Raw genomic sequence first — 14,990 nt, 5'->3', positions numbered from 1 at the left:
TTGTGGATAAAACACAATTTGTGCAATGCGAGATCAAATGTGTGGAAATAAAACAGTTCCATAAATTATTATGTATCCTTTTGAATTATCTTGCTAAAAATGTTATATTGTTATGCCGCTTTTAAATGTGATGGTTTTTAATTTCAAGATGTTAAAAACTACATTCAAACTAATTAGCATGTTGAATTTCTCTAACGCACAGTGATGGCTACCTTTTTTTTGTATGTCTGACTTTTGAATGTTTATTATTTCTTATTTTTCTCCTTCATGTTTTCAAAAAGGAGGAGGAAATGTTCCGGCCCAATATGTTCTTTCTTCTGCTCCTGCCACCAATCATCTTTGAATCTGGATACTCATTGCATAAGGTACTGCAGGATACAGACTTTTCAACTGAGCCGCCATTAAGAGTTTGTGGAGAAGTAGACCACATTCCATTTAGGACTGTAATGTTTAACAAGTCTTTCATTGCTAGGTTAGTTTGTGTCACTTCAAAGTGTGCATAACATGAATCAAGAATCTGTTATAATTCACTGCAACTGTCACTGCAAATATTGGACAAAGTCTAGAAGAAAGAATCCCAAATTCCTGGTTAGTGGAGGAATGCAGTGGAAGTATAGACGGGAATCCCAGCTGCTTGTTCCTCACTGAGGGGACAAAAGAGGAAATAATTGATAGTGTCAACAAATGTAAAGCAAAAACATTAACTGATTGCAATGGAATTGAAATGGAAATGATAGAAAAGGTAATTCATAAGATGGCAGAACCACTGACGTACATCAGTAACTTATCATTTCAGACTGGTACATTTCCAAAAAAAAAAGTTCTTTTTTAATGATCCAAAGTGGTTCTGACACTATTTGCTGATCTAAAAACAATAATAATGTTGTGACATACGTTGATAAAATCCCACCGAGTAAAATCTGTGCTTCATCTAATGTTACATGTTATGTAATGAAGCTACAGTGTTATAACATTTGCTCAACAGTGAAATCATATGAATACCTATGTGCTTCCATGTGCATTTAGGGTAACTTCTTCCAAAACATTGGCTCCATCACCCTGTTTGCTGTGATTGGCACAGCTATCTCTGCCTTCATAGTTGGAGGAGGCATCTACTTCCTTGGACAGGTAAGGTGTGCTCAGGCCATAGTTTTGTTCAAAAACATAGAGCTGTGCCTTGCAGTATGATGTTTTCTCATTGTTCACTTTACTTAGTGTTCAGTGTTTGTTCAGTCGTATAGAGCAGAGATTCTCAAACTTTGTGTGTGTGTGTGTGTGTCATGTGTATTCGGGTGCTTGCAAAGGAATCCATGAAGCTAAGGCTTAATTAACACTGTTACAATGTTCAGTTTCTGCCATGAATTTTAATGCTATTAGGAGAAAGTAGGGGTGTCACGAGACACCCAACTCACAAGATGAGACGATACACGAGATTGAGTCCACGAGACGAGTTTTAAACAATTTTAAGAAAAGTACAATAAAAACTATGACTGGACAAACAAACCTTTATTTAACAGTCACAAAACCATGCAGAGGGGTTTTGAAATGTTTATTGTCCCACAATTGGCACATTATTGTTTACATTTTTTGCGATCAAATAAACCAGTGTTATGATGATATGTAATAATAATATTAAATTATAATACTTTCACTCTTTAAAGTGGTGGAATTGGCGTTTGTTACATGTATTTTCTCAGAGGCTAGTCAGACTGACTGTCATAATTATTTATTTCTGTAATGAGCCACGTTCCACAACGGCCCCTGTGCCACACTTTGGATACCTATACATGTTTCACCAGGAAGGCAGGTGCGGCCAGTGTGTCTGCTTCACAATCAGAGGTAGAGATTCTGCGCGGCGGTTACTTCACCTTTGTGGAACGCTTGTATTTATTTACAAAATAAATGCGTCATGCAAGAAACTCCTGCCTTTCACTTTTAGTGCACTTGCCTACTTGCTAAATATAGTGACCATGCTGCTAAATTGTCAACACGGATGTCCTCTACGTATGAGGTGTGTTAGGAAGTGGAATTATGCTCGCCACATTACGCCTTCATGTCACACACACACACACGCTCCCGGCAGCCCCGGTACCGCTCTGGAGGTCAGGAGAATCAGTGTATAGAGCGGAGGGAGCCGCTACGGTGCATATAGTTGGACACATGCTCCGAGCAGCCCCTTTCTGCCATTATTAATGTTGATGGTGATTAATGGGTGCAGACAAGTCAGAACATTTACGTGTGTTGATTTGATCAATTTTGTAAGTGTAGAATTACTACAGCGTCTGCTTGGGTATTAACACGCACAGCAGCTATTCAACTTGGATGGAAAAACATCCACACATCACTCCCAGACGCTGATGTTGAGAACACCAAGGTTGGTTGGATTGCAGGGTTTAAAGTATGTGTAAAGCACTTAATGTGCGCTTCCAATAATGCACCTCACACTGCCACTTCTATATTACATTTATTATCATTAATAGTAGTAATGCCGTAGTTCAGTGTGATTGGCTTCTGGCTGCCCTGTTTTTGTGAGACTGCTTTTCTCCAAATGAGAAATCTCGCCATGTTTTAATCTTGCGAGATCTTGTGACACCCCTAGTAGAAAGTAATAATATTTTTACCATTATGTTGAAGTTGAACCAATTCAGTATGTGTTGGTTATGATTTTATCTCCTTGTTGCAATTTTTGTTTTTCCAACACAGGCAGATGTGATTTACAAGATGACCATGACAGATAGGTGAGTACTGATTTACAATAATAATAGTCATTATTATTATGTTTGCCTATAGGTTATGTCTACCTAAACTTGCCTTTCCTCTGCTGAAGTTTTGCCTTTGGCTCACTCATCTCAGCTGTGGACCCGGTTGCTACCATAGCCATCTTTAATGCGCTCAATGTGGATCCTGTCCTAAACATGTTGGTGTTTGGTGAGAGCATCCTTAACGACGCAGTCTCTATCGTCCTCACAAAGTAAGAGTCTCTTCCTCTCAGACTAGGTAACTATGTCAGGAATACATTGGCACATTATTTGCTCATGCTTGATGTTGACACAGTTTGTCACAAAAAGAATTGTCAAGAAGATGTCAGCAGATAATGTGAAAGTCTCACGCATAGTGATGGCTGCTGTCCATGCGCATACATAAACAGAGAAAAGTACAATCTGTCAACATGGCTATATGTGTCCGCTTTATACACAAGGGTCAAAGTGTTAATTCATTATCCATATATTGGCTTCCGAAATACCACAAAAGCTATATGTAAATCTTTATTGGGAACAGACGTACAGAAAGGGCTCTGAAACCAGTCCTCTTGAGAGGGGTTGGTCTTTATTCCAAACTGGCGTTGTCAGCAGTGAGAGGCGACGGGCAGGGGTGGGAGTTCTTGTTGCCCCCCCGGCTCAGGGCCTGTACGATGGAGTTTAACCCGGTGAATGAGAGGGTAGTTTCCCTTCGCCTTCGGGTGGGGCGACAGGTCCAGACTGTTGTTTGTGCTTATGCGCCAAACAGTAGTTCAGAATACCCGCCCTTTTTGGAGTCCTTAGAGGGAGTACTGGAGAGTGCTCCCTCGGAGGATTCCCTTGTACTTTTAAACTGTGGATATTTTGTCATTGCTTGTGGTAAAAATCCAGACTATTCCACAGTTTCACCCCACATACAGTACACACAAAAGCTCTTTCTGGTAGTTAAAACTTTCGGAAGTGTAAAATTTCCAAAGCCTCTTATGCCATAAGTGCTCTCTCTAGGTGCAAAAAACCTTTTATGTTATTTGTTAGTAATTTTTTAAATGCTTTAAATAAAATTATCAAGGTATGATAGTTCACAAGGTAATAAATCTTGGAAAAAAATTTGAATAAAAAAAAAAAAGATTACTATGTGCTAAAAATTTGGCCTTGTGTTGGATCCTCGCTGCTCGTTTTTGTAGTATGAATAATAGATGTATGGAACATTGATAATTGTTGCCCCACACTTCAATACAGTAGGTAAGATAAGGGAGGACTAAGGAGCAGTATCATGTTCTGAGAGCATCATGAGCCAGAAATTGCATAGCTTTGTTCATAATTGAGAGGCTTTTTGAAATTTTGGTTCTTATATGTCTGTGAGTATTCCATGTCAACTTGTTTTCAATTATTACTCCTAAGAATTTATATTCGGTAACACATTCTAATTGGACACCGTCAATGTTAAATTGCAATTCTAGGTTACTTTTGTGATTACTAAATATCAATACTTTTGTTTTATTTGCATTTAGAATTAATTTGTTATAATCCATCCATTATTTTATTTTAAGAAGTTCACCATTTACAGTATCACAAGTTCATTATAATTGTCACTACTGTAAAATGTTTGTGTCGTCAGCAAACAATATTAGATTTAATAATTTCGATACATAGAATAAATCATTAATATATAAGTTGAAAGGTTGAGGACCCGACACTGACCCGTTAGGAACACCACAAGAAACACCAAGTTCCTCAGATATATGCTCTCCCATTTTTACATATTGAGTTTGTCCTATTAAGTAGCTTTTTAACCATTTCTCCGCCATCTTTCCCTACTTCTACAATTTATTAAGTCAAATTGAGTGATTTGTGGCGTCAAATGCTTTTTTAAGGTCAAGAAATATTCCAACAGCATGTTTCTTTTTATGTAGAGCATTTGTTTTTTCTTCCACAGCTTCGATTAATGGCACTGAAGTAGCATTTTTAGTTCTACAGCCATATTGAGCTTCATTTATTATTTGGTGTTTTTCTAAACAATTGTCCAAACGTCTTGATGGCTGTAATTTTTTTGAATTTTGGAAAAACTAGTCTGTTCTTAACAATTATGCCTACAAAACATCACATTAACAATTAAAATGGAAGATTTGGTAGATCACTGGTATAGCTGTATTATTATTAAAGAACATACCACATATGTTATTACTTTATATATGCCGCTGTTGAAAGTGGTTTAATAGTCTGTACAATCAGACGCTTGAAACCACAATAAGTGACAGACAGTAACCAGATATATTCAGATTATATTCAAAAGTATTTCAAATTATTGCTCCCCTTAAGTCATTAAAAGCATGATGTGATACAGTTGACCTCTATTAGTAAACAATATTTTGATGTGTTTTATGGCCACCCCCCGCGACCCTAATGAGGAGAAGCGGTATAGAAATGGATGGATGGATTTATGGGCAGTCATCCAAACTCACTGTGCTTCTGTACAGTTGAATTATGGAGTTTGTCTGCCCTCTAGAGTCAGGTGAAGGTATTACTAGTATTCACCAGTATTTTTTGTTTCATTTCTTTCCGTCTGGTCTTTGCAGCACAGCAGAGGGATTCTTTTCCCGCTCAGACACAAACATGGTAACGGGATGGGAGACATTTTTGCAAGCAGTGGGTTATTTCCTCAAAATGTTCTTTGGGTCTGCTGCCTTGGGAACCCTCACAGGACTCATCTCTGCTCTTGTATCCACATACTCTGGTTGTTTATGTACAGGTGCTGCTCAGTAAATTAGAATATGACCAAAAAGTTTATTTACTTCAGTAATTTCATATATACATTCCATTATATACATTCATTACACACAGACTGATATATTTCAAATGTTTATTTATTTTAATTTTGATGGCTATAACTGAAAACTAATGTAAATCCCAAATTCAGTATCTCAGATAATTTGAATATTACTTATGACCAATAAAAAAGGATTTTAGAAATGTTGGTCAACTGAAAAGTATGAACATGAAAAGTATAAACATGTAGAGCATTCAATACTTAGTCGGGGATCCTTTTGCCTGAACTACTGCAGCAATGCAGTGTGGCATGGAGTCCATCAGTCTGTGGCACTCCTCAGGTGTTATGAGAGTCCAGGTTCCTCTGATTCTGGCCTTCAGCTGTCCTGCATTGTTGTGTCTGGCGTATCGCATTTTCCTCTTCCATTTTCCTTAGATTTTCTACGAGGTCAGGCGAGTTTGCTGGCCAATTAAGGACAGGGACACCATGGTCCCTAAACCAGGTACTGGTAGTTTTGGCACTGTGTGCAGGTGCCAAATCCTGTTGGAAAATGAAATATGCATCTCCATAAAGTTGGTCAGCAGCGGAACTCAATCAATCACTTTGGAAATCAAGGTCCCAGAGTCTGGAGGAAGAGAGGAGAGATGGTTTGGGGTGCCATGTTGTCTGCTGTTCTTGGTCCACTGTGTTTTCTGAGGTCCAAGGTCAGTGCAGCCATTTACCAGGACGTTTTAGAGCACTCCATGTTTCTTGCTGCAGACCAACTTTATGGAGATGCAGATTTCATTTTCCAACAGGACTTGGCACCTGCACACAGTGCCAAAACTACCAGTACCTGGTTTAAGGACCATAGTATCCCTGTCCTTAATTGGCCACCTGACCTCAACCCCATACCCAACAATGCAGAAGAGCTGAAGGCCACTATCAGAGGAAACTGGGCTCTCATAATACCTGAGGAGTGCCACAGACTGATTGACTCCATGCCACACCATATTGCTGCAGTAATTGAGGAGCCCCGGCCAAGTACTGAGTGCTCTACATGTTCATACTTTTCAGTTGGCCAGCATTTCTAAAATCCTTTTTTTAATTATCTGTTAAGTAATATTCTAATATTCTGAGATTTTTTTTTACTTTTCAGTGTAAGCATCAACATTCAAAGAAATAAACATTTTAAATATAGTCTGTGTGTAATGAATGCATATAATATACAATTTAAACTATTTGAATGAAATTACTGAAATAAATCAACTTTTTGGTCATATTGTGACTTACTGAGCAGCACCAGTATGGCTACAATTCTCATGTCTATGTCAAGCAGCCTTTTTTGTATTCCCTAACTTGATCACCAGTTTCTAAAACACTTTGACCTGAGGAAGACCCCCTCACTGGAGTTTGGCATGATGATAATCTTTGCCTACCTGCCCTACGGCCTGGCAGAGGGTATTAAACTGTCTGGTAGGTGCACACGTAAAGGATGAGTGACAATATTTTTTGATGTATGGTTTCCACATCTCAAGTTGACCTGCACCATTCTCCACTCAGGAATTATGTCCATCCTGTTTGCCGGCATTGTGATGTCTCATTACACCCATCACAACTTGTCTCCAGTCACCCAGATCCTCATGCAACAGACGCTGCGTGCAGTTGCCTTTATGTGCGGTCAGTAGATTCTCTTCTCTTTACCAGTGCCCAATGCCAATTACAATACATTTTATTATTGTAACTGACAAAGTTTGACTTGTCCCTCCAGAGACGTGTGTATTTGCCTTCCTCGGTCTATCCATCTTCAGCTTCCCTCACAATTTTGAAATATCATTTGTCATTTGGTGCATTGTAAGTACCCTTTATTTTGGTGCCATTAATTGCAGCCATTTGTGCTGTTTTCCCCATCACTGTGAGCATGACCGCTGTTTGTCTTTCTATAGGTCCTGGTTCTTCTGGGCCGTGCCGTAAACATTTTTCCTCTCTCATTCCTACTTAACTTTTGCAGAGACCACAAGATCACACCCAAGATGATGTTCATCATGTGGTTCAGTGGTGAGATGATACATTCAACATTTGTTGTTTAAGGAAATAACAGGATGTCATGCTATCTGAGTGTGTAGGAAGCCTCACAATTAGGCCACAGTCGTGTCAGAAGGAAATCACAATCGCCTTTGTTCTCATAAAAAGCCCCTTGAAGATTTTTAACCACTCATCTAACCTCTCGTTGGTATATTGCGTGACTGCTCTGGCTTTCAGGCATTTGTGGTCACATGTAAATCAGTCGATCCCCTGGGCTATCATATGAGCTGTTTTGGTCAAAATCAAAGTGTGGCTAGAAATTTTGCTGCTGCATTTCTAGTTGTTGTTGGCCAGGGACAGGTGGACAGCATTGTTCTTCAATTCAAGTCACTTGTCATAATTACCTCGGCCAAGCGCTGTGCAAAGCGCAAGCGCAGCACAGAGGTTATGTTTTTGCCAGCATTTACGTGTCTGTTTGTGTTCAAAATAACTTGAAAGGTTCTGAATGGATTTGGATTCAATTTTCAGCAATTGCTTTGGGGTGATCAAAAATTCAAAATTTTCCCCAAAATTCACCCTTTCCCGTACAACTAATTATTACCTGCTACACATTCAAGCCATTCCAACATGAAACTGTTCAACACATTCAGGACATTCAGGATAGCTATATTTATACTGGTAAAAAAATAAAATAAAAATGTCTCCCAACTTAACACTTTTCCGTGAAACTACTATTACCTACTACTACTTTCACATTTCTCAACAGATTGACCTCATTCCAACATCAACTCATTCAACAAAGTCAGGACATTCATGCTATTAGACAAAGCACAAAAATTCCAACATTTTTTCTTCCGGAACGCAAAATGCCTTTGATCTAAAGAGCTCTAACTACTTCCACAATTCTCAAGCCATTCAGACTTTCCAAAGTCAAAATTCTCAACTCATTCGGGACATTTAGCCTTCCCTTTACATTGCGTTATCATGCTAGGTTTTAACATGCTAACGTTAGCACATCAGCATTGTAGCATGTTTAGCCATTTTCATTGCTAGGCATATCTATAAACACTTAGCACTATGATGCTATGTATTATCATGCTAATGTTAGCATGCTAGCATTGCTAGCATTGATTGATATGATGTACTCGCATTACTATGCCATAAAATTAATGAAACAAATGTCTCAAAAAATGTTATCAATAATATCGATTATTGACAATAATTTTTAGGACAATTATTATAATTTGTTATCGTGACAGGCCTAGCCAGAACAACAAGCTTTTATTGCAGTTTTGAGTTATCTCACAACAGGCACAATAATAATAACATATTAATAAGAATAACCATAATAATAGAATTGGCTACTGTTGCAGCCGTAATCCACTACAAGTTACAACTCAACTCCGAACCCCTGACTTCACTTCCTGTCCTCCACACATCCAGAACACATTTATTGCAACACAGACGAGCACAAGTCTTATTTATGTCTTAAATGTCTTATTTTCTCTGATTATGTCTACTGTATTGGGTAATATGATTGTAAAGGTGACTATAGGGGTGTTAATTCATGTCTAGAGGGCTCTAATAAATGTTAAAAAGCGTATTTAAAAGGCCATAAACAGGTTTTCTATGTGCTAACTACGAAAATATTCCATTTATAAATAAGGAATTCTACTTTGCTGAAATTTACTTATCACGGCCGGGTCTTGTACCAATTAACCGCGATAAACAAGGGATTATTGTATATATTGCCTGGACTCTATTTGGTATACAAAACTGCCTGAGTTGCCTAGAATTTCAAGCATAGAAGACCTTATTTTGTATTCTGATAAATGATGACCTCTGGTTAATGCTGTCACAACGCTAAAAACATTCAGCATTTCAGTATGTGGGATCAAATCATGGAACGGATTGGGTAAAGAACTCAAAACAATGCACTAAAACGAGCGATTTCAAGAAACAGTACAAGGAGTCGATGTTTAGAAAGCACAAGGAAGAAGAGCCCTGCTCTTGCACTTACTACTAATTCTTCATTTTCCGTGAGAACATTGTCTGTACTCACTCATCACCCAACTATGTTTCCGCCAACTTTTACCCTTTCATCAGTTATTATTTATTGTAACTATTATCTAATTTATTTACAGTGACCACAAACCTTGATTCCTATTTTACCACATTGTTATACTGCCTTATCATTTTCCTATGTAATTAAAATTGGCAAAGAGTACATTTAAAACACAGAAAGTGTACAAATGTATTGAAATTGATGTGAAAAGTATGGGGGGAAGGATTAAATAAGCTTTGCTTCATCCTACTCTTTTTTTTTTTTTTTTTTGGACTGGAGGAACTGTGAATTGTACTATGTGATATATTGCAATGTATGTTCAAAATAATAAAAAAAACCCATTACCATTACTTACTGTTTTTATACCTTTCTCTTTGAGGTTTGAGAGGTGCTATCCCATACGCCTTGAGCCTGCATCTTGGCCTGGAGCCCATTGAGAAGCGACAGCTCATTGGCACCACCACGATCATCATCGTGCTCTTTACCATCCTCCTCCTTGGGGGCGGAACCATGCCCCTCATCCGCATCATGGACATTGAGGACAGCCAGTCACGGAGGAAGAACAAGAAAGACATTAATCTCAGCAAGACACAGAAAATGGTAACACACACACACACACACACTGTAAAGGGATCACATTCGTACAAGCTGTGCCATTCTCTTCATCTTCTGCCATCAGAGTACTACATTTCTCTTCAGAGGGAAAACCATCAAAGGGTTGGAGATGGTTTGTGTGAAGGGGGCATGAATAGCCCAGTATGAACCACTCTCATTATAGAGGCACTCAGAGAAAATCAGACAAACATCCAAGTTTGTTAATAATACTGACTGCTCCAAGTCAGTAACTTGTTTTTTGGGGGGGACAATATTTGCTTATTTTGTGTTTTAAATTGTGAGCGCTGCATTCCAAGGAGACCAGCTACAAGGTCACCTTGTTTGTCCCTACAACTACAATCCCCTTCTTGCAAGCGGATAACTTTATTAAGACTGTGATCTCGCCATGTCCACCTGTTAAGAAGTTCTTCCACTGCTCACAGTCTGTCCCTGTATCGGTTTTCCCTCTGCCTAGTTAGTCACTCTGCTTTCATTTCTCTCTATCTGCTCTCTCTTATCCCCCTTTATCTTCCCTTAGGGGAATACTATTGAGTCGGAGCATCTATCAGAACTGACTGAGGAGGAATACGAGGCTCAGATATACCAGAGACAGGATCTAAAGGGCTTCATGTGGCTTGATGCTAAGTACCTTAACCCTTTCTTCACCCGGAGGCTAACCCAAGAGGTAAGAGATGGCAAGACAGAAATCCTCTGTCACCCAGGAGGTTGCTTCATAATTTTGCTGGGAATCCTTTAAGCGTTTGTTTGTATACACCAGGTTGACCATATTTTTATTACCAAAAACAAGGACACTCGGTCCAGAAATGAGATACTGAAAGTATGCCTTATTATTTCAATACATTTAAAGTATGCCTTTTCTGCATGGATAGAACATTATTATTAGAATCAGCTTTATTGGCCAAGTATGCTAACACAAACAAAGGTTAAATTAGCTCTTACTGTACATACAGTATTACACGAACACTTAAGAAAAAAGTAGTTTTTGTTCTGACATGGACACGCCATGCTGGATGATGACATCACTAAGCGTCGCTGCTACTGGACTATAAACTAGCATCTGGAGGAGTACACAACGTCCTTACTTTGCATATTGTCCCCATAAATGTCACTTAGAAAGCGTTTCAAATCAGGACAGATGAGTTAAACATGAATACTGAATGAAGTGAATCAACTGATCAAAAGAAGAAGAAGCAAATCAACTGTATTACACAGGTGCACTACAACTCCCATGACCACAACATACATGGAAAACGATGACGTCACAGACAGGCAGACTGAATCGAGTCACGTTTAACATCTTTATCAATAAAAGTACTGAAAAACACACCCATATAAAGCCTGCCATTCTTAAATCCAATGCTTTATTTCCTAGTATTGATTCAATTGATTTATTACCTTTTAAACGCTGCAAGATCGATATACAGTATGTTGTCCGGAATGGAATATAAATCGATGCATCGATCGTAGTTACACCCCTAGTTGACAGGCTTGTCGTGAGTGCACTGATAGCTCATGATTGGCTCCTACCAAAGAAAGAGCTACCGTTTCCACGTTGACTCGCAAGCGGAACAGTATTTAAACAATTAGTATTAGTTCTGAAGTAAAGGAGATGTCACAAGAATAGAGTTTAGCCATAGATTAGCCGCAACGCTGTATAAGATGGAAGGGTCAAAGTTGAAGAAAAAAGTAGCGGCTTATACACCAGAATTTACAGCATATACTGTATAACCAAAGACACATTCAAACAGGCTTCCCAGAGGTGACTCAACATGTTTTATTATGCCTAAAATAATATCTCTTTGACAAGCTCTAATGGTGCAAAAATACATTTGAAATCTCTGGAATGAAGTAATGATAAACATAATTCTCTTCTATATTAGAAATATGGGCCTGTAAAAAAATAGCTCTCTTTTCAAGTCTTACTGGACAAATTAACAACTAAAACACAAAATAATATTGGCAATATTAGCAAATCTAATTAACAAAAATAACTCTACAAACATTTCAATGTAATGATGTAAATCAGGGGCGTCAAACTCGTTGTCACCGTGGGCCACATTGCAGTTATGGTTATCCTCAGAGGGCTGCTTTTTATAATTCTATTTTAGAAAATTATTAATAATTAACTATTACATTAATTAATAACTAATAAAAAAAGTCATTTAAATTGGATTTGACAACAAAAACATAAGGTTTTCTCTCAATATTTACAACAAATACCTTTAGCAAGAAAGATTGTCTTTTTGATTTAAAAAATAAGTATTTTTAATTTTTTTGTTAGTAATATTAATTTTGTTTTTACTTTAATATTTTATTATTTATAGTAAACATAACAGTAAATGTAAAAGTAAGTTTTAAATATCAATTTTTTTATATTATTGTAAAAAATCTTTTTATATATTCAAAATTGTAATTATTTTAATATATTTATATTAAGTAAAAAAAATAGCATACATACAACAATACAATAATGTAAATATAATTTTACAATACTATAAAAGTAAAATAATGAAAAATAAAGCTTGAAAAAGTAAAGATAAAATTAATATTAATAACAAAATAATAATAATATATATACAAATATTTTTCAAAATAATATTAAAAGAAGTCTCCTTTTGACATGCATTATTTCAAGGCTTTCGCGGACCACATAAAATGATATAACGGGCCAAATCCGGCCCTCGGGCCTTGAGTTTGACACCTGTGATGTAAATAATAAAGATATTATTTCAGCAAACAAAAATGATACCTCTTGCTGCAAAACAATGAAAACCAAGACATTTTCATCACTTTAACATACACTGCTTTCAGCTTTCAGTAAAAAAAAGTGTCACTGTACAAAAGAAATAACCTGACGAGTTTTATTTTTATGAAGGCATTTGTTGCAGATATTGACGCAGCAGCTCCACTTGGGGAGCAGCCTGTGTGATTTTGTTTTGTATCCCACAGGGAAATATTACATTTCTTGTTGTTTGTGTCCTGCATCCTCAGAAACTTTGTGGGGTTTATATTTTTTTTGTATTTGTAACTTATAGAATGCGTACATCTGTCATTGCTTCACTGTTAGTAAATCTGTGAGCTTTTCTTTTGCCAGCAAGTTGAAAGGTTTGTAAGTGTCATTTCCCCACTCGGCAAAAACAACTACAGTTTGATTGTGCTATCACTTGAGAATGCCTGCAAACATTCAAATTTGTCCAGTAGGATGATGTCTAGTTTTGGCCTCTTTGCCCGATGACAAAACCATTCACACAAATGCGTAACTATAATTGGAAAAACTTGTGATGGTTTGTTTGATGAGATTTATGTTTATGTTAGCTAATGTGCCATAACTGCATCCTGCAGGACCTGATGCACGGACGGATCCAGATGAAGACTCTAACCAACAAGTGGTATGAAGAAGTTCGGCAGGGTCCCTCAGGTTCAGAGGATGACGACGATGAAGCAGAGCTTCTGTGAACTGAACACTTTGACATCATATACTGTATATAATGTTTCATCACAGGGAAGTTCAGCAAAACTGCACTACCGAACACTGGAGGCAAAATATTTCTACGAAAATGAATGTTTGTTACTTGAATGCCATATTGTCAGCAGCTACTTAAATATATGACACAGGTCACTGATGTTGGACAGAACATGTTAGGTTCCGTACCCATTTGCCAAGTGTTAAGGGACAACATTTTGTAAAGAAATACAAGAGCACTTTTTCTTTTTTCTACTGACTGTGTGTGGGTGTAGTGTATACAGTCGTGGTCAAAAGGTTTGGGAGTACATTATATTTGGTATTTCAATAAATCTGCTGCCTCAGTATTTTTGAAGAAAACATTTTACGCGTCTGTTAAATACTGAAAAAATAAGACATTTTTGTGCGGATCACAAAAATAGAAAATAAAGCAGCAAGCACAGAATTTAACGGACTCCCGAAATGTTTGGCCATGACTATCTACTTCATTTTACAATGTAAAATGTCACAAATCAATTTTTATTCTATGAATCTTTACTTTCTCTACGTTTCTTGGTTTGTATGCACCATTGATGATTTTGACTTGATCAGTACATATGCAATGAGGATAAAATGTAATTAATTTACGAAACTGGCTTGCAGATAGACTTTAATGTTTATTTGGAACAGTGAGCAAGGTTTCGACCGCTACCCTGCAGCAGCGGTACTTGCACTGGAGTCATTGCTGCTGGATGTTTTACTGTGGATTTCTAATGTAGGGAGGCATCAATGTGATGTGTGTGTGGGTACATTTCTGTATTTGTTCTACTTATTTCTAAAATGTACGTGTTTTTTTGGGGGGGGGGGGGGGGGGGGGGGTTAAATGCGATCACTGCTTTTCATACAATTGCCTCGGCCCTCAAGCCATGTCAAAATTAAAAGCATCTTATAAATGAAGTGGTGAGAATCAAGAGAAGTGAATTTATAAGAGATGTCTGTCTCCTGCATGGTTTGGTAACTTCTTTGGTAACACAAGGACTGGGCTACAGCAAAATATGAATCCGGTGCTTTGATAGAAGGCACAGTGGTCATCTTAAGGGCACTACTCAGGGGACGATAGGCAGAAAGCAATGATCAATGATTCATGGTGGAGACTGCTATCTCAGTGTTGGGACAGATAATCAATGGGATTGTCATTACGAAGGTCAGTCTTTATACTTCACAATCCTCATGCAGCATTACCACTACCCACCCAGAATTGTAAAAAACTAGTAGAATACCTTCTGTTCTGTGACAATACAGACCCCATACTGTATGTACATGTAGGGCCACATTTTGTAATGGTGCATTATGTAACAA

At 37.7% G+C, this 14,990-nt stretch overlaps 1 protein-coding gene across 2 annotated transcripts in view; it reads left to right on the top strand.

The window, feature by feature from the left end:
- slc9a8 (solute carrier family 9 member 8) overlaps positions 1-14,481 on the top strand; it is a 28,010-nt gene extending 13,529 nt beyond the window's left edge. For both annotated transcript variants that reach the window (XM_054789239.1, XM_054789229.1), the window contains 12 exons: positions 282-365; positions 1,027-1,128; positions 2,704-2,738; positions 2,828-2,971; positions 5,315-5,456; positions 6,855-6,960; positions 7,048-7,164; positions 7,256-7,338; positions 7,431-7,542; positions 9,954-10,174; positions 10,707-10,853; positions 13,532-14,481. In XM_054789239.1, coding sequence (XP_054645214.1) covers positions 282-365; positions 1,027-1,128; positions 2,704-2,738; positions 2,828-2,971; positions 5,315-5,456; positions 6,855-6,960; positions 7,048-7,164; positions 7,256-7,338; positions 7,431-7,542; positions 9,954-10,174; positions 10,707-10,853; positions 13,532-13,645 — 1,407 coding nt within the window. In that variant the 3' untranslated portion in view covers positions 13,646-14,481. The remainder of the gene's footprint in view (positions 1-281; positions 366-1,026; positions 1,129-2,703; positions 2,739-2,827; positions 2,972-5,314; positions 5,457-6,854; positions 6,961-7,047; positions 7,165-7,255; positions 7,339-7,430; positions 7,543-9,953; positions 10,175-10,706; positions 10,854-13,531) is intronic.
- Positions 14,482-14,990: the final 509 nt, after the last annotated feature.

The sequence above is a fragment of the Dunckerocampus dactyliophorus genome, chromosome 1 (genome assembly GCF_027744805.1).
Source record: "Dunckerocampus dactyliophorus isolate RoL2022-P2 chromosome 1, RoL_Ddac_1.1, whole genome shotgun sequence".
Lineage (NCBI taxonomy): Eukaryota > Metazoa > Chordata > Actinopteri > Syngnathiformes > Syngnathidae > Dunckerocampus > Dunckerocampus dactyliophorus.
Note: the sequence above shows the minus strand (reverse complement) of the source record. Positions and strands in the feature narration are given on the sequence as shown.